The sequence below is a fragment of the Hydra vulgaris genome, chromosome 09 (assembly GCF_038396675.1).
Source record: "Hydra vulgaris chromosome 09, alternate assembly HydraT2T_AEP".
Lineage (NCBI taxonomy): Eukaryota > Metazoa > Cnidaria > Hydrozoa > Anthoathecata > Hydridae > Hydra > Hydra vulgaris.
In genome coordinates, this window is record NC_088928.1 from 61,695,160 (window position 1) to 61,720,000 (window position 24,841).

At 27.7% G+C, this 24,841-nt stretch overlaps 1 protein-coding gene across 1 annotated transcript in view; it reads right to left on the reverse strand.

Annotated features, from left to right (window-relative positions):
- The window catches only part of LOC101237023 (spatacsin), a 156,174-nt gene that overhangs the window by 40,167 nt on the left and 91,166 nt on the right, over window positions 1–24,841 (reverse strand). The window contains exons 31-35 of the mRNA XM_065806270.1: window positions 19,230–19,447; window positions 18,856–18,993; window positions 10,720–10,881; window positions 10,437–10,577; window positions 10,011–10,127 (exon numbers count right to left, since the gene is read on the reverse strand). Coding sequence (XP_065662342.1) covers window positions 10,011–10,127; window positions 10,437–10,577; window positions 10,720–10,881; window positions 18,856–18,993; window positions 19,230–19,447 — 776 coding nt within the window. The remainder of the gene's footprint in view (window positions 1–10,010; window positions 10,128–10,436; window positions 10,578–10,719; window positions 10,882–18,855; window positions 18,994–19,229; window positions 19,448–24,841) is intronic.

Here is a 24,841-nt window from a genome sequence, read left to right on the forward strand (position 1 = left end):
AAAAAATGACCACTAACATATTTATTTAAGCTTTATTATGCTATTATGTTGATTGAAGTGAATAGCACTTAAATTCAAATATGCTGACCTAATATAAACTAGTCCTTTGCTTTTCTTTATTTTCTTATATTAAAATTTTGAAGTATTACATGGTAATCCTATAAGAAGATTTCATTGTTAGTAAATGAAATATAGAAAAAAGCTCTCATGATTTGAAAATAGTGAACAGTTTGTTATATTGGGATATGAATGAATGCAGTGTTTTCAGAAAAAATAGGAACAGGAAAATATTTAGCGTTAATTAATTAAAACATATAGGCGCTTGACTGGATCTTTTTTTCCTGCCTGCTTGAAAATCAGATCTGTGATTCAAATTTTTAATAACTCTGGATTCTTACTCTTCAAATTATTGTCAATTTTCACTTTGACAACAATCAGTCTTCTCTCTATTATTGATCTTCAAGTCTTTTTTAACCAACAAATTTCTAAAATCTCATCTTGTGTCTAACAATATAACCCAATAATTTACTCTCTGACAATCAATATGGTTTTTGATCTTCTCATTCTACAACTAATTTACTAACTGATGTGACTGAAAAATTCTATCAAGCATTAGACAGAAGGAAATGATGCAAGGGGTATTGCTTTTGATAAATCTACAACTTTCGATAAAATTTGGCATGCTAGTTTTTTACATAACTTTGCTTATATGGTGAATCTAGGATAATTTTTGAGATTATTAAATCATTTTTTTCTATTCGCAGTATTACAGTCATCATTGAAGGTCAAAACTCTTCTTCAAGCCCAACAAAACTCATTTATTTACTGCACACAACTATCACAATACTTTCAACATTCCTATATTGATGAATGGCTACCCTTACACTGAGTCCTTCTCTTTACACCTTCTTGGATTATTGTTCATTACTGACCTCTCATGAAAACTATATATACAACCTACTGCTAAGTTAGCATTTGCTAAGGTTGCTTCTCCTTATTGTGCTTGCCATTTTCTTACTCCTGATTCCATTCTCTACCTCTACAAATCAATTATTTACCCCTGAATGAAGTACTGTTGTCTTGTTTAGGCTGGTTCTTCTAATAACGAATCTTTCTCTTAAAAAAGTTCTAAAAACGCATTGTAAACATAGTTGGACCTGGTCTATCTGCCAAACTTGAACCTCTCTCCCATTGTTATAAGGTTGCCTCTCTTTCTCTACTTTTCTACAAATACTATCATGGCTGCTGCTCAAAGTAGCTAGTTCTAATCATCTCTAGTTCCAATAACCAAAACTCATTCTGCTTGACTTGTTTATCAGCAGTCTCATATTTTTACTGTATATGTCCCTACATGCTTTAAAAACATTTATTCCTCTAGTTTTTTCCCCCACACATTATTCCTTAGAAACTCTCTCCCATTTCCATATTTTCCTGACTCATACAACCTACAACTTTTACAAGTCTTCTGTCAACCGTTTCCTTGCTCTTTAACTCTATTCTTTGTTTTCTAGTAACTTTCAACTTTAGAGTGGCTGCTTGCAGCATTGCTGGGAGTGAATCAGATTAAAAATAACAACAATAATAATAAAAAAACAAAAACATTTCAACAAAAAGTTCACTTTATGTTTTATCAAAGAACGCAAATGTTGGATGGAAACAAACTCTTCATGGAGAGAAATTTGCTTTTTATTGTCTTTAGGTGCTTTACTACACTCTGTTTAGATTAAAATTTTAATGTCTTATGTGGGGAAAAGCGTAGAAAGCACGGATTTAGCAACTTTTACAAGAAAAGCTTTTGAAGGAATGTTGAAAATTTCATGCATCTTGTGAAGACAATTTTGAATTGAAAAGATATATGTACTTTTTTTGGTTTAGTTTGTAAATCTGAAACTTGAAGATTCCCTCTGAAGTTAAAAGGTCAAAATATCTAACTTTTTTTTGATCCAAATAAGGCTTGGAGAAATATTGATCATGATTTTAAAAAGGCTGAGCCATTGCCAATAAGGTCATCTGAATCATTGCCAATAAGGTGTTCTTGTTTGATGGTCTAAAATAAGTGGTATCTCTGTGTTTTTGGTTTTCTGGAGATTTTTAAAACAACTCAATTTAAAAGTCATAACTTTTTTCTGTCATTGTAGACCAGATAAATTAATGTTAAAGCATTAAAACTAAATCAATCCAGTTTTGAGAGAATGCCTCTGATTAACAATTAAAAAAATAAATTTTTTGATCTGTTTTGATCAATCACATTCAGATCAATTTTCTAGACTGGTATTTTTTTGACTAATCAGAGGAACTTTTAAGGAAAAATTCTTTAATTTCAAATTCTTTGTAAACTGAGGAAAGATTTTACTTTGAAAAAAAAAACAATTTTTATTTTAAAGTGAACTATTCTATCAAATAATTTAACTTTTAAAATTAAAATAACCAGCATATTAGTAAAAAAAAAATTTAACAGTAAATTGAACAAAAAATTATAAAAACCCAACCTCAACTTCAAAACCCTAAACTGGTTTAATTCTGTATTTATGTTCTATGAAGTTTTAGGTATAAAAAAGCAAAAATTATATTTTTGTCTATAGACAAATTTCTCTTCAAAAAAATTTTTTTTTAGGCCAAACTGTTAAGAAAATTATTGATAATACTTTTACCATTAGCTGGTGCTTTGTAAAATACTTTACTTGTACAATTATGAAACAATCTGATTAATTTAATTTAAATTTTAGAAATTAACTTAAGAAATTATGTGCATTAATTGAATAAAAATAAAGAAAATATCGTCTTGACAACCCATGACCACACCTATATATAAATATAGGTGATGACATGGATCATGTATTAGTACTCAAGAGCTCCTTGGCTTTTTAAGGTTGATTGGATTTTTTGACTTTTCCCTGACTCCTCCTCATTCTGGACACCTTGGTATTGTAGCTGCAAAGCGTTTTCATCATAAGATCATAGTTTGTCTGGGGCCTGGAGAATTTCATTGTGGAATGCTCTCTGTTGTTTTAGTGTAAAACATTAATGATAGGGTGCATGAAATGACTATTTTTCCCAAATAATTTACTATTTTCCAATATTTAGGAGGATATTTAAATTAAAAAAAAAACACATTTGACCCATTTAAAGCACAACTTTCTAAATGAAAAAAACATTTTAGAAAAGTTATTTATTTGACATTAAAACTAATAGTACTAGATGTTGTAGTTTTCTCACTTTCAACACAACTAGAAATTAAATTTTTTTTCTTATCGTAAACAAACTAGTTTTTCTTTACTAAACTAAACTCTTCTTTTTACATAAATAAAATTATTTGCATATATAAATACAAGTAAAACATTTTCTCTTCAATAAATCATCTTTTTAAACATGTTCACATAAAATTAACATAATACAACAATCCACATAATTAGCATAATATATTAAAACATAAAAATAATTACTAATAAAATAACTATTAAACTAAAATCACTTAGTGGTCATCACATAGTCGTCGTAGAATATTCCATAACTTTCCATAACAACATTAAAAGTGCTATTTAAAAAAGATTTTAACAAGATTTAAATGAATAAAATCTAAAACCATTCTTTATGCGTCCTTGTTAATTTTTTAAAGCAAAATCTAGGATCGGATATCATTTATAATAAAATTCCCAGTATCTATTGTGCTAAGTTGAGCTCAGAATTTTGGTCATATCTAATAGAATGGCAACCATCTCACTGAGTCCTCTTCTTTATGTCTTTTTGGATTATCATTTACTAGCGACCTCTCATGGAAACCATATATACAATCCATTGCAAAGTTGCATCTGACAAGGTTGCTTCTTTTTATCGTGCTCGTCATTTTCTTACTCTTCCAAACTATGAGAGTATAATTTTCCAAATTAGGAAAGAGGAGAGTATAAGATTCCAAACTATGAGAGTATAATTTTAAGTTGATTGCATATGCAGCCTAGTGTTTTTCTGCTTGTGTAAAAGTAAGTGTTAAAAAAAAGGTTGCACATACTAAAGGGTTTTATTGAAATAATGCAAGCATAAAAAATAAATTTTCATATTCCTTCTTCTTATTTCAAAATGTCAATGGACTAATATATGTTGTTAAGAAATGTTGTTGTAAAGTTATCTTACTGGCCTAATGTTTCTTTTTTAAATGATATTTTGGTTTTGACCAATATTTGAAAGGTAAAATATTGTCATTTTTGTGGTAAAATATACTGAGATCAAAAACCTTCTTTGGAATGACAAATAAAAAAAAGTTAACTGCAAATAGTTCTGTCTCTTGATCGTTTGGAAAGGTAATAAAGTAAGACCCATTTATGAAGATACAATGGTTTGTTAATCTTTATCAATCACACTGTTAAAGACTTATTAACCTGAGAATAATAAACCTTAGCACCAGACACCTTTTTAGGTGTTAGCAGTTAGCATCACATAAAAAAAAATAAAAAAAAAAAAAGAAAAAAAAAAAATTTAGAGGATTCAGACTACTAATGTGTAAGTTTATGCAAAGGCAAGAATGTGGATTTAAAAAAAATAATAGAATAAATGGTTATACTAATTCATTTCCGACAAGGCTGCAATCAATCAAAATTAGGTTGGGAGTGCCTAGAAAACAAAGAATATTGTTAAAGAGCAATGAAACAACAGAAGAATAGTTGAAGGTTGTATAAGTCAGAAAAAAGATAGATCAAAAGCATTGAGGTGCAGGGAAAAGAACTAAATGAAAAAAAGTTTTTAGTGCATAAAGGGACAGAATAAGAAAGATTATGCAACTTTGTTAAATGACAAGTCATCTGAGAACCAGTACTTGTTGATGGAACTAGAGATGATAGCTCCTTTGAGCAGTAACCATAAGTAGTATTTGTAGAAAAGAAAAAGAGATACAACCTTATGATGATAGGAAAGAGGCTCAAGTGTGGAAGATAAAGCAGGTCCAACTATGTTTACTATGCATTTTTGGACCATGTCTAGAATAGAGCATCATTAGAGTAACCAGCTCAGATATGACAACAGTATTTGATACAGGGATCAATAAGAGATTTGTAGATGCAAAGAATGGAATCAGGAGTAAGATAATGGTAGGCACAATAAAAAGAAGCAACCTTAGCAGATGATAACTTTGCAACTGATATATATTGAATTCTATATACAGTTTCCATGAGAGGTCAGTAGTAAATGATAATTGAAGAAGACTTGAAAAAAAGAAGAGAACTCAGTGGAAGAGTTGCTATTCATTAATGTAGGAATGTTGACAATATTACAATAGTTGTTTGCAGTAAATAACTGAGTTATGTTGGAGTTAAAATTCACAAGCCACTGCAAGCCCTAAGTTACAGAAATGAAATAAGATTCAAGATTGGTTGCCTGTTTAAAAGGATTGAAAAAAAAAGACTTTTTGTCAAATACAAAGTTGAGTTGTCAGCAAATTTAGAAAGATCAGAGTACTAAAAACCTTATTAACGGCTGGCTTCAGAGCCATTAAACTGAATTAAAATGCTGTACCCTCATTAATGCTAAGACAAGTTGTGTTCATATTGCCCAAATTTTTGGAGTCTTTATAATATATACTGCAATCTACAGACTTTATAATTTATTTCATGTGCATTTAATTCTTAAGAGTTTCTGTATACGACATCATTGTAGAATCTTTTTCTACTCCCATCAGCAAATCATATTTGTATACCTTTTCACTAAATATAAAATAACATATTTGGTTTTTAGATTTTTGTAACGCAACTTGTTTTTAGCAATCGCAAGTATTCTTTTTCATATACAAATTGCAAGTATTCGTTTTCATATCTATATCTTTATCAAGATATTGATATGAAAAAGTTAGCGTATTTTCATATCTTAATGATATTATTATAACAAAAAAAAATTTATGTATGTTATAACTATTTTATTAATGTGAATATTTTATTATATTTACACCATTTTTACCATATTTACACCATTGCTCAACACCAAAACTCTAATGATTTAATTTTGACGCTTTAATCGTATCAAAATTCAAATTTTCATTACTGATACCATCTTTAACTATTTTGTTTTTTATATCCTCACAGATTTTCTTTGTTTTTTTTTAATTAAGAGATTCTAATTGCTATGGAATTACTGACATTTTTTAGATATCAAAATTTAAATTAAAAATATAACATGATTACCTTTTTATCCATATTCAAAACAAAATTTAAAAATTTGAACTAAATCAACATAATTATCAATATTATCTAATAAATTTTTTTTAACAATTTGCCTTATTAATTTGCTTAAATATCCTTAATAAATACTGTCATTTTTATCCCAAATATTTATTACTAAAAACATAATAAGAAAAAATTTCATAACAATAATCAACCATAATAAAACAAGAAAAAAATCTCATTGTTTAAATAAAAATAAAAAAGATTCAAAATATATAAATATGGCAACCAACTTCTTCTTTCTATGTAGCAGTTTGCCATAAAAGTCCTAATTTTATTTAGCTCTGGCACAAATCAAAAGGATCACCTTATATATAACATTCAATAAAAGGTAACATTCTATTATACTTGCATAAAAATCATACAATCAATATATAACGCTTATTTTAAAAAAACAAAACAACAAATTTATTAAATTTTAATTGTTTATGCATTTAATTGTATACACTCTAGTCATCCTAAGCAAATGATAAAACAATGGTCCATGACTAAACAAGTCTGTATAAATCCCTTGGTATATTAATGGACATGACTAAAACTACCATACAATACAAAATAATAAAATAAAATAAGTAGATAAAAAAATGGTAATAAATAATGGTTCAGGCAATATAAAAAGAAAAAACAAAATATACGCATTTTACAAGGTTTGAACTCTGAATCTTCATATTATGACGCAGCGCACTAACCACCACGCTATAGTGTCGCTATGTAATAATTTAAAAAAAATATGTCCATAAATGTAGTATAACTTATATACTAAACACTAAAAAATTGGAAACTGATAACTACCTGTGTATCAGCAAAATATTTAGATATCGTGAATCAAAAAATATATAATACAAAGTTCACAAAGCGCTAAAATACATGGGTACAAGAGGTAAAAAAATGTTGGTTCATGATAACCAATTAGAATTAAGTAGTGGATAAATGGCGATTCCCCTCCTCAAAAATGCACTGCGATCACCAATGACATTTTTGGGAGACAACGATCTGCACTAACAGCACTTGTCAGGGTCACTACTTTGTATATATACAAAATAGTGACATTAAAGCATATAGAATAGTGACAACGACAACAAAATAAATAATAAGCAGCAAATAGCACATAGTACTTCAAAGTGACTTACCATTTTTATGATAACAATATGCCTAATATATATCTATGTACACATATATGTATATATAACAATCCAGGAATTCATGACTCGTACAATATGAACTAAGATAAAAATAGTATGCGGTAAAGGTACACAAACGTAGCGTGGAATTTAGTAAGACAAGTAGTTCCGAGAATATAAATCTCACCTGATAGGTGGAGAGAACTGCTAACTGAAAATAGTATTAGATAATAACAAATTGATAAATTGATAACTCAAGATAGCCAACTAAGTCACAATATAATTAGTGGATATACCAGAAATGAATAAAAACTTAATAAGCAGAATGCTATATGAGAATAGATCAACACAGGTCATAGACGCATTATCGATCAAAGGGTGTCTAGCGGACTGTAAAAATAGAGTTAAAAAACAAAGATTGTTTACATAATGACCATAAGAACGCTAATAAAGAGTGTATAGTGCAAAACCAAAACGAAATGACTTTTCGACATCAGATAAAATTACTTAGGATCAAAAAATCTAACAATATTGTAGTGGAATACAAAAAACACAACCGAAATTCTTGGTGTAAGCTTATAGAGTGACTAAAAGATAATAATAATAAAAAAAAATAATAACAAAAAAGGTTAGTAATTAAAGTGGCTAATCTACCACTTAAAAGATGGCAAAAAGTAATAAACAAATGGATCTATTTTGTAAAGAATGCATGCTAAACGTTATCTATTTTTGTCTGATTTTGGGGGGTTCTGTATGTAAAAAGTATATTGTATTGATTAGTTGTTGTAGTCCTTGTGTGCTTAGTATGTATGTTTTTAAGATATAAAATGCATTTATTGTGATGTTTTATTTTTTTATTCTAGATAAAATATTGGTAAATCATTTTGTTTTTCTTCGAGGTTTTTCCATTAACCTGGACAAGGATCCATGTTTATATATCTCATAGAATTGAGACAGATATCAAAATAAAACCATCTATGTGAATGGTTCTCAATGTTTCTAGCCAGCTACAGCAGTTGGTACATTCTTTTGTTATATTTTGTGCATTTTTTTTTAAAGCCAAGAATTAAGAATTTGAATATTAGTTATGGAGAGCATCCCTTACCAATGAAAAAAATTGTCAATTTAAATTTTTCAGTGTCGGTTGTAGATATTTAAATTTTCAATTTAAATTTTTCAGTGTCAGTTGTAGATATCATAGGGTGGAAGCATACTCCATTTGAAATATTTTCTTTGTGGCTGGTGAGCACCAACTTTTTCCAATGTACAACACAACAAAAAATGGATGTTAGGCTATCCCGCTGGATGTGGTTATGGTGCTCAATAACCTAATGAGTATGCTGACACTCACGCACACATTCATTCGAAAGCTTCACAATGCATGTCAGATCAGCGCTAACTGACTATGTGCTCACTGACTATGTGACTATAATCTTACTTCATAGCACATCATTCCACACCAGCATGGAGACGTAGCTCTTATGACTAAGAGTGATGGCCTGCGGCAAAGTGTTTAATGTTTCCATTCGATCAATTGAAATCCATTATGTAGGCCTTACGTCTTCTCTGATGTGCTAGTCCATAAGCATAAGAAGTGAGTGTGTTTAGCTTTTTATTCACTTAATTTGAAAGTGGACAAAAACATAACTAAACCAAATCAGACGACCAAACGTACTAATGCACTACACCATCACACCTGTAGACATCAACACTCTCTTAAATCAGTATATCAAATATTTGTTCTTTGTTGCATATGATCTACACACAGAGTGACTAGAGTGTTAGTTGTTTCTCCCCCTGCCCCCTGAACATCTAACTTTGTTCTTCACCTTCACAAGTCTTACCACTCATTTGATATTTTCTTATGATTTTTATTTTTTATTCAACAACACCATCAACTAACTGTTTTTATTATCACATCTCTCAGGTCTACATAACTGGATGGTTCCGTTGGTCACTTTTTGCGATCATTGTGTTGCATAAACAATTATTATACTTATATAAAAACATACAATCAATAAATAATGGTTATTATTAAAAATTTACAAATCATATAATAATGGTTATTTTATAAAAACAAAACAACAAATTTGTTAAATTAATATAAAAATTATGCATTAATTAGATAAGTTTAGAAATTATTCTGACAGTTGTTAAAAAAAAATTGCGCTAATAAAATCTAAAAACCAAATATATTATTTTATTTTTAATTGTATTAAGAATATTTTTAGTGAAAAATAACACAAATAAATATGATTGGCTGATTGTGGGAGACAAAAATTCTTTATTATGAACACAACTTGCCTTTGCACTTGAAGATCCCTATAGAAGATAACAGAAAAAGCAGTACAGCCACTACTAGAGAGAAACAAAAAAAACACAAAAACTTATGAGTAGAGTCAAGATTTTTCATAGTGTATGTGTCAAGTTTCATAGTCTATGTGTCAAAGTGTATTTGTCATAGTGTTTTTGTCATAGTATGTTTCTCATGTGTATTTGACATATTTGGTAAAGAATATGTCATAAGTAAAGTCAATATTTGTTATCAAGAAGAATGATATTTATAGCTACCAATATGATACCAATTTTTTTAATCTTTCATAAATTTATATTAAACAATTTCCATTTACAGAACCTTATGATTTGATATAATTTTAATTTATAAAAGTAGAAATTTAAAAATAACCTTAACAATATCAAGATGAATTGAAGTTCTTTTAAATAAACTTTCAATTCTTAAAGCTTCAGCAACAAAATCATGATCAAGTAAACAATTTATAAGGTCATGGTAAGCTTTTGCTTCCTAAAATAATTAAAAAATTTAAAAAATTTCAGTGATTAAATAATATTAAAAATAACAAATGTTTATAAGGAAAATAATTACACAAAATAAAAATCAAGCCTAAAAAACATAACAACCAAGTCTAAAAATATATAACAATTATGTCTAAAATAAATAATAATATTGTTAAAACAAATAATAATCTTGTTTAAAAAATATAATAATCAAGTTTAAAAAAGAGTAACCAAATATAGTTAATGTTTTCATAAATCAGCTTCATAAATCTTCATAAATAATAAAAAGAAAAAAATACAATAAACAAAGAAAAACCTGCTCAGTAAAATCAAATGCAACAAAGTCACTCGCAGTATCAACACTGTTTTTATGCTCAAAATCATACTCTCCTATTGAGGTATGGAATAAAATAAAAGATTGTTCCTTTGCAAATTCATTAATTGCTTCCACTTGATTCTAAAACATTACAGAAACAACAAGATCACATATTAGCAAAATGACCCTAACACTATGTATGTGAGACAATAATGAGACAATTAGGAAAGATTAAGGAACCATACTAAAATATATATATAAAAAAAGCAACTGCAAATCTCACTGGAATTCCAACAAGTGACTTTATTTTGTATAACCACATAAGTTTATCCAACTTAAGCAGCTTGTTGATCTCCACTGATTTATTGAATGAGAACCATTTCAATGAATACATAAACAATAAAGCTTTCTCCCCAAACGAAAATGAATCATTACTTGCTTGGTTCTATGAAAATGTTAAAACATAATAAATTGTCTGAATAAAATTTAATAATTAAAACAAAATTAATTTACAAAATTATTACTTTTTAATTAGCCAAACAGAATGAAAATGAACAGTGCAGTAAAAACAAACATCAAAATTAACTTTAATACTGTTTATGTTATGTTATCTGGGTTGTATGCTATCTTGTTGCTGTTACCTTTAATACTGTTTATGTTATGTTATGTTGCATGCTATCTCGTTGCTGTTACCTTTAATACTGTTTACGTTATGTTATCTGTGTTGTATTCTATCTTGTTCTGTTACCTTTAATACTGTTTATGCTATAAGATTTAAGTTCTTTTAAGTTAACAAATAAAAATAAACTATAACATAATTCCATAGCTTCTATAGCTAAAACTTAATAGTAAAAGATATAGAAATAAGTAAAACTCATAGTTACATTTAAAACATAATTTAAAACTTTCAATGTCAAAATAAACTTTATCAACCAACGTATTTTGAAGACCAACAATTTATAAAACAACAAGCTAATATTAAAAGTCAACTTTAATCATGGTGTCTACAAACTAACATGTTTATATGGAGGTAGGTAAAGATGTAATGAATGTAAACTTTACATAACTAGCTAGATATTCCAGATATGTAAACCTATATCTAGCTAGATATGCCGAATAGATTAACATATACACAAATATTAATCATTTTCCACAAAAAAATCACATTAATTGATGTGAAGATTATAAAATTTGCAAATTTCAGTGGTACTTATAGTAGTGGTGCTTTTCAAGAAACTGTAGACAGTGGGGTATTAGTTTAAACAATCAAGATATTTCTGTTGAATATCTGGATGCAAATTCACAAAACTTTTGTAACTCTTGCATAATTTACGGAAACCGTAAACAAATTTATTTTTTTGTAACTATTTGGTATTCTCAGAGATTTTGCAATGTTTGCACAACCTTAATGCAAAAAATCTATTAATTTTTTGCGCAAGTTAAAGTTAAAATATAAACAAATAAGAAGCCAAAAAAAAAAAAAAAAAAAATTTATTTTAGTTCAAAATAAATTTTTAACTAAAATCAGGTAGCATAAATGTATCATTAGAGCCAACTGTTACATATACTCAACTACTTTTGCAATTACTAGAATAACTTTTTTTTTTAAAATCTGAGGGCATTGGTTGATTAGTAAAAATAAATTTAAACTTGACAAAAAATTTTGAAATTAAGTTTAAACAATTAAAATATAAATTTTAGCTAAAATGTTAGTTAAGGCTTTTAATAATTTATAATAATTTTTAATAATTTATAATAATTTTTAATAATTTATAAGTTAAATGAAAACTGCTATTAGAGTATTAATTACTACCTGTAATAAATATTTAATATCTACAATAAATTTAATAACATCTTTTTTTTTTTTTTTGTTATTCACCTCCTCAAGGCCGAGAAGGCCACTACAGATGAGGAGGCTACTTAATAGTGGTTATAGCCCTTTCTCAAGTCTATAACTCTGAAACACGAACCTTGGTGAACAAGGCTGCTGCACGGAGAAACAAGTTGAGCGCGGTACTACCAGGGACGTGGTGGGGATCGAACTCGGAACTTCTCGCTTATGAAACGAGTGCTTTACCACTACACCACTACCACTAGTAATCTATTTAACAACTACAATAAATTAAGGTGGTCAAATTTCTAAAATCGTTTATTTTCAACAAATATATTCGATATTTTGTTAGATAATATTAAAAATTGCATTAAAAAAAATAATTAATAAAAAATCAAAATTTCACATATGGACTCTTGTTTTATGTCGCAAATTCTAAAAATATCAAGATTAGTATTGAGATATTGGTAGTATTGAGATAATGGTATTTAATAAGTATTGAGATAATGGTAGATCCTACGATAAGATAAGTCAAGAGAGTCATTGATAGGTATTGAGATAATGGTAGATCATATGGAAGCTCAAACTTTCAGTGTTTATTTATAATATAACAAGATATTCATTGAAGCAAAATGATGAAGTTAACTTAAAGCATGAAGAGGTTATAACATAAACAACTAATTGGCCAAAATTTATCCCAAAGCAGTTCACTTTAGAACCCCATAACTCTGCTCTAGAATAAAATTTTAAAAAAATATTGCTTCACAGAGTTTATCATATATATTACTACAAAATTTCAAAGCATCATAACAAGTAGTTCTCAAGTTATTTATTCCAGCATGCTAAAAAAGGCAAAAAAAACAATTTAAGATAATTAAAATTAAAACAAACTCTTATCTAAAAATTAAAGTATTAAAGTTATTTTTAATACTCTTATTTCATTTCTAAAGATTTGTTATCACTCCTCAATGTAAGAGCAGTAGTGTATGAAGTATAGATGAGGAGGCTACTTAATTGTGGTTATAACCGTCTTTCAACTCTATAACACCTTGACTAACATGGCCACTGCATAGAGAAACAAGTTGAGCGTGGAACTACCAGGAAGGTGGTGGGAATCGAACTTGGAGCCGCTTGCTTATGAAGCGAGCGCTTTACCACTACAGTATTTACCACTGTACTTTATTAAGTTATTCCATCTCTTTATCTTGATCAACTTAACTTTTTTATTTTGCTTTAATTTGTTTCAAATGTTGGTTTAATTTATCACTTGATTTAATTGGCTATATTTTTAAATTTTTCAACCATCTTTTTGATTGCAAACATTATATAATAATTACCAGGATTATTAGTTCTAAATAAACATTTAGTTTACCACTTTATCTTTGGACACCATTCCTAAAGTTTTGCATTTTAAGAACTTTTATTGTTTTGAATTTTTTCATGAAAGCACCTTTCTAACATGTTTTCATCAGATAAATCAAGAAATATTGGCTTGATTATGTCCCTTATTACAACATGCTGTCTTGGTTTTTTTTATAAACATGTTTCGACAATATTGTCTGCTTTGAATTTGCACCAGGTAATAATGTAGAATTAGAACATTCAATGTTTCATGACACAATGAATGTCTTAATTCTGAAAATGCCTCAAATTTACAAAACCATAGCTTTTGTAATGTACTTTTCCAATTTCATGCATTGCAATTACTGAAAATAAATTATCAAAAGTTTTATTTGAAACTTGTCTACTGGTATAGATCTTCATAATCCATAACTTGGTTACTGGTATAGATTTTCATAATCCATAAACACCTAGTGAAATTCAATAGCAACAAAGAAATTAAACCTTTTTTTTATGATCTATATTCATGTTAAGAGACTTCATCTCACAGTCAGGGCATGTTCAAACAAAGGCAAGAGACTGTATAATAATATCAACATTAATTGAAAGATTATTGGACTCATTTTGATTACTGTGAGATTGTGGAATAGCTTCATCATCAACAATAAGATTGTTGATTGAAATTGTAAAGTTAGGAAAAAAAATAAATAATGATGATTCTTCATTACAAAAGTATTTATATTTCATGAAAAAACTGAAAAATCTTGATTTTTTTCATCCTTTTAAAGTTAGGAAAAAAAAATAATAATGATGATTCTTCATTACAAAAGTATTTATATTTCATGAAAAAACTGAAAAATCTTGATTTTTTTCATCCTTTTATGAAAAAACTCCAGAAGCACAAGTTTTTTTCTCCTCAAAACATCAGTTTTTATATTGTACAATTAGAAATAATATATTTATTCTCCACTAAAAAAAAACAAAGAAAGAATAATAAATAATTATACTCAGGCTTTATTTAAGATTATTAGCTTAAAAAGATAACAGCTTTCAATCTACACATCACAAGGAAATAAGCAACATTTCAGTACAGTAAAGTGGTTTGGTTGGTGGTGGTTTAGTTATATAATTTTTATGGCAATAAAAAGCCAACTTATCACTTAGTATTTTCTAAAACCTTATTTTACTCAAGCAGTTCAATAAAAATCAATATATGATGTATAATCATTGCTATGCCATTGTTAAGGACCAATACACTTTAGTACCTTATTTTAAATTAAAAATCAAAGCATTTAGACCATACATAAGTAACATTTTAACAGAGTATGTGCAAAAAGATTTTTTATGCAGTAATAACTTAATTTAGTAACTACATACTTTTAAGGATGTAGTAAATTAAAAAACTTTATTAAACTTTAACAAAAAGTAGTTTAATCTATAAACTAAAAAATAATTTATAGAAACATATACGCTATATTTATCACAAATTTTACAAATCTCAACAAAAAAAGTCAGTATATGTGAGTTCCGCAAATATTTTAGAGTTACGCCAAAGTTAAGATGGCTTCTACCTAACACAACTTTTATTGCTTAAATTAGGTAGAGCATTTTTTGAAGATGTTTTGTGAATACCATTATTTGAGAGTTGAACTTACAAAAAATAAATCGTAAATTTTGTACTAAGAAACTACGCAAGATTTGTGAATATGAAATTACTGAGTTTAGAACTTACGCCAAACATAAACCAAATTTACGCCTTACGCTTAAAAATGTTATACAATTTACGCTTATAAATGTTGCAGACCTGGGTGCGGGTTATGTTAACCAGCACCCAGGTCTGCAAGATAAAAAATTAGATTGTTTAAAGAAAAAACACTAAAAAATCTTACTGTGGACTGCATTTAAAATGCAATATACCTATCAAGATTTTATGTTATTTAATTTAATATAATATAATTACGCTATATAATAGAATTCTTTATGGAAAACTTTAGTTTTAATTTCCAGACCATTGAAATCTCAAGTTTTTGAATGGTATTTTTAAGTGAAGACTTTGCTAAGTCACCACTTAAAAATGTTTTTTAAAAAATTTACTTCACTTCAACACTTTGTAAAAGTTCTAGCTCTTAATCTAGAATCATGTCAAATAAAGGACCAGAAATTGAATGTTTTTAAATTGTGTTTAAAACAACTTGAAGCAAACCTACTGAGCAAAAACACAGTTTTTTTTAATTACAAGTAGAAGAAGTTGTATTAAATAAAAATAAATTTAAAATTATTTAATTTCATTTACGACATAAGTTATAGATTGTTAAAGATGAGAATTAAAAAAAAAAAAAAATTTGATTTAAGTTTTTCTAATTTGCCTTAAACTACATTGATGGACATAATAATTTAAACAATGGACATACAATAGACATAATAATTTAAATTTATATCCCATCTTGTTTCCTGAAAAACAGATATTTAATTTTTGTCTAAAGATTTTCCTCTGCAGCAGAAGAAAATATTGTTATTGTATCACCAATTTTATGAGCAAAAAAAGTTTTGAAATAATCTCTTAATCAAAGGAAAGATCTCAAATTTTGTTGAAATCTATTGTTGTTTTGAATTTTGTTGAAATCTGTTGTTGTTTCCTTTTAAAGTTAATTGCAAAATTAATTGTCTAACAATAACCTTACAAAATAACTTGCAACCCAAATTTCCATACATATGCATATTTTGATCAGTTAACTACAGTATTGAATTAAATCCAATAATTTTTTAACAGTAATGTTAGCAGTAACTACCACAATCTGACACTACCACATGAGCATGAGTGTTATATGACATTAAGATTACAAAAAAAAAGGTTATTAAAAAAGTAGAACAATTACCAGCACTCTTATTCATGAAACCAAGATAAATGGGATGGTTATTGATCTTGTCTTGTTTACAATAGGAAAAATTTCAAAAAAGAATGATAAAAAAAGTTTAAAATAAATTGAACATGACATGTAACATTATGTAAAATGTGGTGCCACATATGCCTATAAAGACTTTTAGAGTTCAGAAAGGAGAAGAAAAAAAGTGAACCATATTAATTACGACTGATCTAGGAACTCTAAACTAAAAAAATTTGCTATAAGGAATATAAACATGTTGTTATGTTGCAGTTGTGCTTTGTCTTGTTTTTGTCTTGTTGAATCAAAAAAATATTAAGATTAAATATTAAAATTAACATCATCTAAGGTCAAAAATATAAATAAAAAAAATCATCTAAGGTCAAAATAAAGTGTAATAAAAGTGTATATGCTTATAAAAGTGTATATGCTTATAAAAGTGTATCCAAAAAGTGTATATGCTTATATCAACAGCAAGACGAAGATAAAAGATACAATCAAAGCATTGAAGGACAAATATGGGGAAATAATAACAGAAGGTTCAAAAATTGCGAATATACTAAATGATTTTTTCAGTTCAGTCTTTGTTAAAGAAGAAAAAAATAGTCTACCAACAGTTCAAAATCATGCAAATGTCAAATGTCAAACTCCTTTATTCACTTTAGAAACTATAGAAAAACAATTATTGAAACTAAATGTAAATAAATCAACTGGAGTCGACAAAGTACACCCAAGAGTTTTAAAAGAATGTTTAAGTGCGTTAACAAAACCACTTTCAATTATATTCAATAGATCATATTCAACTGGAGTTTTACCAAAACAATGGTTATGAGCAAAGGTTACACCTCTATTCAAAAAAGGCGACAAACTGGAAGCTGCAAACTACAGACCAGTCTCTTTAACATCAATTGTATGCAAAGTAATAGAAAGTATTGTAAGAAATTGTATAACGGACCATTTGATTACCAATGATTTGATTATAATCGAACAGCATGGTTTTGTAAAAGGTAAAAGTTGCAGTACAAACCTATTGAAAACAATTGACTTAATAACACAAGCTTTAGAAGATAGTTTCTCAATAGATATTGGGTTTTTGGACTTTGCCAAAGCGTTTGACACTGTACCACATGAGAGCTTATGTGTTAAGTTAGCTAGTTATGGTATAAATGGTGAACTCTTAAATTGGTGCAAAGCATTTTTAAGTAATAGAACTCAAAGAGTTGTTTTGGGCGATAATGTTTCAGATTTAAATTGATTTTAAGTGACGTTCTTCAAGGTTTGGTACTTGGTCCGCTATTGTTTATTATATACATCAATGATTTGGTTGTAAATTTACAAAATCAATGTAAACTTTATGATGACAATACAAAAATAATTCATATATTTTAAAGTTAAGTGCAGAGTAATTTACAAGGCGATTTAGATAAATTGTTGGATTGGTCAAGCAAATGGTTAATCAAGCTTAATGTAGATAAATGCAAAGTTATACATATTGGACCAAACAATCCGCAATGTACAAAATGGTAGACGGCAGTAACGATGATGAGATAAACTTAACAACAACCACTCTAGAAAGAGATTTAGGCATTTATATCTCAAATGATTTGAAATGGGAAGAACATATCAATATTGCAGTTGGTAAGGCAAACAAGAATTAAATAGGATTGATAAAGAAGTGTTTCAGTTATTTGGATGAAGAAAGCATAAAACTATTATTTACATCGTTAGTTTGTCCTCATTTAGAATATGGTGCTTCATTATGGAATCCTATCTTAAAAACATTGAGAAAATAAAAAAAGTACAACAAAGAGCAGCAAGAATTCATCAATTAAAAGTTTTAAGTTATCATGAAAGATTAGATAAATTAAAAATGACAATGTTAAGTGAAGGAAGAATAAGAGGTGACATGATTCAAATGTTTAAAATTATTAATGGTTATGACAATGTAATTTGGCATCATCCACAAGATTTTTTAACAAACTCAATCATTCGTGGTCACAACATGCGTATTAGAAGACAATTAGTCAAACAATCAACAGCAAGATATGAATTTTTTACAAATAGGATTTCAGAACAATGGAACAAATTAAATCAAGAAACTATAGATGCAAAATCTATAACCATTTTCAAAAACTCTTATGACAGATTAAAAACAAATAACTATATTTTAACCTTAAGTAAAAGCTGTTATAACTAGTCTAACAACTACTGTTTTTGAACTCCATACTCAACTCGATGCATTGAGTATTACAGCAAACATTTATTATTATTATTATTATTATTATTATTATTATTATAAAAATCACAATTACATTTTCATTTTCCTTAATATATCCAATGTTTTTCAAACACTTAAAAAAATTACTTCAAAAAAAGATCCTGCAATTAATGGACCACAATTGTTTTCAAATAACCTGAAATCGATTTTCTTCCAAAATGACTTCCTTAAGAGAACATCATTCCATGAATTTGTCTTTTGTAAATAATTGAGTTCTTTCTTTACCTAAGAAACTTTATACTTTAAAACACCTTATAATATTTTTTATTTAATACTTAAAAAAAAAAAAATTTAAAAATTCAAAATTAAAGGGAAACAACAAAATAAAACAGCTAAAAAAAAATTAAAAAGAAATTAATTATCATACTTTGATAAAAATAAATTAAAAGTTAAAATAAATAACCAACATAAAATACTATAAAAAATGTATGCACAATGTAAAAGAAAATAAAAAAAGTTACTTCACATATAAGCACATCATCAGCAAATGGAAGTTTGAATAAATCTGAAAAAACTTTTGCTTGTTTATATGCTTGGTTCTGCAACAGCATTGTGAATACAAACTTTATTTCTTGATCAAATCTGTCAGTATCATATGTGAAAAGATTTTTGAGCTGATAATCAATGTTGGAGTTATAGATAATGTCAACTGCTTTTTTTATTTGATCAAAGTCAAGAACTAAATTCAGATGATTGTTATAAATAAAAATATTTCACTTATAAAACAGCTAAATATATAAAATTAAAATAAGTTAAAGAAATTTATTGTGTCTTAGTTCCCTATTATATTTTAAATTCAGTTAAAAAAATTTATAGAAATACAAACCTTTAGAGATGATTAATTTTTATGAAAAGAGAAATAAAGATAAGAAATATTGAGAATTAAATTAATTTAAATTTAAATTAATAACTTAATTGTGTTAGTAGTAGTTTTCGAGCCTGTTTGAGAACCCTTGTATTATTTGTAGTAATCTTGTAGTAACCCTGTAGTAACCTTGTAGTAACCTTGTATTAACCTTGTATTAACCTTGTAGTAACCTTGTAGTAATCTTGTAGTAACCTTGTAGTAACCTTGTATTAACCTTGTAGTAACTTTGTAGTAACCTTGTAGTAATCTTGTAGTAACCTTGTAGTAACCCTGTATTAACCTTGTAGTAACCTTGTAGTAACCTTGTAGTAATCTTGTAGTAACCCTGTATTAACCTTGTAGTAACCTTGTAGTAACCTTGTATTAACCTTGTAGTAACCTTGTAGTAACCTTGTATTAATCTTGTAGTAACCTTGTAGTAACCTTGTAGTAACCTTGTATTAACCTTGTAGTAACCTTGTATTAACTTTGTAGTAACCTTGTAGTAACCTTGTAGTAACCTTGTATTAACCTTGTATTAACCTTGTAGTAACCTTGTATTAACCTTGTAGTAACCTTGTATTAACCTTGTATTAACCTTGTAGTAACCTTGTATTAACCTTGTAGTAACCTTTATTAACCTTGTAGTAAGCTTGTAGTAAGCTTGTAGTAACCTTGTAGTAACCTTGTAGTAACCTTGTAACTGAGGTAATGGCAACAAATAGTCGCAGCACTATTTTTAATAAGAAAATGCGAACAAAAGTGTATGCAAATTTCTTAAGAACAAATATCTTTAATTTATGTAATATGATAATAATAATAATATATTATAACATATATCAAGTCTTACAGTTTTACTCTCACTTGAAAATTGCATTGTGGCAACATCTACTTAATTTTTATCTTATAGCATTTATTTCTGTTTTATAAAGTCTTTTGTTTGTTAACTAGTTTTAAAACTTTTTTCAGACAACACGCCTGTCTGGCAGAGTGGTTAGCTTGAAGAGCTTCTGAAGCAAAGCGCCATGGATATAATCCTACCACAGAAACTTTTTTTTTTAAAAATCATTTTTGATTTTTCTAAAACACAAAACAAAACACTTTTAAAGTTTTATAGATATTAAGTACATGACATGTGTAACGATATCCTATAACAAAGAAAATGGAGAGGATTTTTAAAATTTCTAAAAAACACCATAACACCCAGAGAATATTTTTGCGCATATGTCATGATAGAGAAACTTCTGTTATTTTAGTTTTACATTTCAAGTTTTCTACAACTAAGTTGAGTTCGTGCAAGGAAAAGGGGTATATAAGATGCGCTGTTAAGCTGTAGGCGTATGTTTTGTTTTACTTGATATTTTTAACAAAATTACAAATGAAAAGTTTTTAATTTTTATTTGATGGCATGAATAGTTTGTGTGATTTTCTTACTTATTATAAGATTGTTTGCTCATTATAAATTGAACTTTCTTACTTATTGTAAGATTGCTTATTTTTGTCAATTCAATTAGTGGCTTAATCAGTTTTCAGTTAATCAGTCAATTTTTCTATTTATCACCTATAATATTAGTATTTTTTTTATATTTTATTTAAGTCTTTATTTTTAGTTTAATCATTCTTAGTTTAATATATTCTTAGTTTAATCCATTCTTAGTTTAACCATTAACCATTCTTAGTTTAATCATAATTCTAATGATTCTTATTGTAACTTTTAAAGTTCATATTTTAGCTCCTAAAGATATTTAAATATGTGTATATATATTTTATTAATTTATTCATTTCTTATATTTAAACATATTAGAACAACATAGAATCACAAAAGGTTATAACAGATAATAGTCTAGAAAATATCTACAACATCAAGTTCAGTTTTATGAAGAAATTAAAGTATAATGTTAGTTTCATTTTTTAAATATATATTTAACCCTATAAAATATCTCATATATCTCTTTTTTTTCTTCAACAAGTATTAGAATGTTTGAAATGCACATGAGTTAATAATTTTAATTAGACTTTTTTAAATGATTTTAATGACAAGGATCATATATTTCAAATCAAATTTTAGAATTTTTTGTTTGAACTTAAAAGAAAATAGCTTAAGCATTTTGCTAAACTGTATATAGATTTTTATTAGTTCATTACAACTTTAAGAAGTATAGCTTTGCATTAAAAAAAGTAAAGGCAATATATAAAACATAGAATAAATGTGCATAAAACATGCTTCCTTTTTCTAAATATATACTCTATAAACATATCTCATAAAAACAACATTTGATAAACTTTTTTTTAAAAGGTGTCCCTAAATAACTTCGGAATACATCAATGTGTAAGCAAAAAGTTCTGAACTCCATCCCACTATTTTTCTGGTTGTACTAGACTCAACTTGTTTCTCCATGCAGCTATCTTGTTTGTCAAGGTTGGTACTTCACAGTTAAAGAGTTTAGAGAAGGTTGTAAACGTAATTTGAAAAAAAAAAAAAAAATGAACCTCCACTGTAGTGGCCTTCTTGGCCTTGGGAAGGTGAATTCAAAAAAATATAAATATAAAAAGTATTAGAATGTAAAATATTTTGATTTTTAAAGCAAATACAAAAATTAATTAATCGTAGGAACAATAATTTTTGAATAGCAATTTTTTAGTTAATTTAATAAATAAAAAATTTGCAGAGTTGTGTGTTTTTGTTCTCTTTTTAGCAGAACTTGAAAACGTAAAAAATGTAACAGTATGGTTTTTAGAATTTTTAAAATACCATCTAATCACTGCTATATAGTTTATACATTATAAAAAGGTAGCAGTTTCGCATATCACCCCATTCTGTCTCACTTCGAGGACTGCTTTGAAGAATTTAGTAACAACTATTGTTTGAGGAAAAAATAGCAGAAAACCAATTAACGAAATAAAGTACAACACTCACCCAACCCCCTAATCTAATGACCATTTCCTCAATCTGCTCTAACTCAATAGTATCTCCACATATCTCAAAAAGCTGGTGGTAATTATGCAAACATTAATACTATCATATGCTTATTAAAATAGTTAAAAACAATGTTAAACATTATTATATGCGTATAATAACATGTTTTGTATTTGTTTATTTACAGAAAGTAAAAAAGAAATATAAAGAGAAATTTATTTGAGACACTTATCAGTAAGTATTAAGCCAATCAAATTAAAAAACAAAACAGATGCAATCGAAGCTTTAAGTTTTTGCTTTATTCATATTTTATATATATATATATATATATATATATATATATATATATATATATATACATATTAATATATATATATATATATATATATATATATATATATATATATATATATATATATATATATATATATATATATATATACATACATATATATATATATATATATTATATATATATATATATATATATATATATATATATATATATATATATATATATATATATATATATATATATCAGCCCTCACAATTAGGGTCAGCATTCGGCAATGCCGACCTAACTGCTGACCTAAAAGTATTTGAGGTTGACAAAAAATTGCTGACCTCTATTCTATGTTTTATACTAAGACTTTTAAATCAAATTTTTTTTGCTGACCTCTAAAAGATTGAGGTCGGCAGATTATTGCTGACCTCATACTTTTAAACTCCAAAGGTTGTGTATATATATATATATACATATTTTATATATATATAAATATACATTTTTTTTTTTAAACATCTTTGCTTCCAACAAGGCTGCAAGCAGCCACTAATTAAAGTTGGAAGTTACTGAAAGAGAAAAGATGAAGATTGTAGAGCAAGATAATGATTGACGGACGACTTAAAAGATTGCAAATTATATGAATCAGGAAAGCAAGATAAAGGAAGCGAATTCCAAAGAACTGATGTTCGAAGAAAAAAACTAGACAAATAAGCGTTTTTGGAGCACTTAGGAACAGTCACAGAGAAAGGATGACACTTAATTGAATGAGGAGTAACACGAGAATGAATTTTAGTAGATGGCACAAGAGACGCTAGCTCATTAGAGCAGTGCCTATTATAGTATTTGTAGAAAAGAGAAAGAGAAGCAACATTACGATGATGTGATAATGGTTGGAGGTTGGCTGCAAGAGCATATCCAACTATGTTTACAATGCGTTTTTGCACCTTGTCTATAATAGAAAGGGCATCATTAGAAGATCCGCCCCAGATATGGCAACAGTATTCCATACAAGGCTGGATTTGAGATTTATAGAGATAGAGAATAGAATCTAAAGTAAGAAAGTGATGAGCTCGATAAAGAGATGCAACAAGACAAGAGATGCTAATTTTGCAACAGATTTGATATATGGTTTCCAAGAAAGATTGGAAGTAAGAGTTAATCCTAGAAGATGAAGAGTAGATGACTCATCGAGCACATCACCATTCATAAATATAGGAAGATCTAAATTAATGTGATAAGGATTGGCTGAAAAAAATTAAGTTTTATCTGATTAAAGTTCACCAGCCACTGTGAGCCCCATGCTGTAGCAGAAGTGAGATCCTTTTCAAGCTCAAATGCCCCCTCCAAGCAATCAGAGGGTGTTGGTTTCTTATCACAACAAGAATAAATGGTAGTATCATCAGCAAACAATGCCACCTTAAATGTGAGAATATCTGGAAGATCGTTAATGTAAATTAAAAAGAGTATAGGGCCAAGGATAGAATCAGAATAAGAAGAAGAGTGCTGTCCATCGAAGACAACTTTTATGCTACGATTGGAAAGGAAGGATTCAATAATCTTAAAGATGTTGCCGGATACACCATAAAAAGAAAGCTTATGGAGAAAACCAGCATGCCAAACTTTATCAAAAGCTTTTGAAATGTCAAGAGCGATGGCCTTAACCTCTCCACCTTTATCTAATGCACGATAAAACCTATCAGTTATTACTGTTAGCAAATCAGCTGAAGAACGAGAAGATCAAGATCCATATTGATGGTCAGAAAGTAAGTCATTAGATTCAAGATGAGAAATTAAGTATTTGTTAATAAAAGATTCAAAAACCTTGCTTATGATAGGAAAAAGACTTATGAGACAGTAGTTAAACGAATCAGATCGCTCTCCAGAATTTTTGAAGATAGGGATAACAGATGCCGCTTTCCAGCAGGCTGGAAGGCAAGACTCTGATAAGCACTTGGAGTGATATGAATATCAAGTAATGGATCTGTTATCACCTGTTTGTAATCACCTGTTTGTTGGCAATATCAGG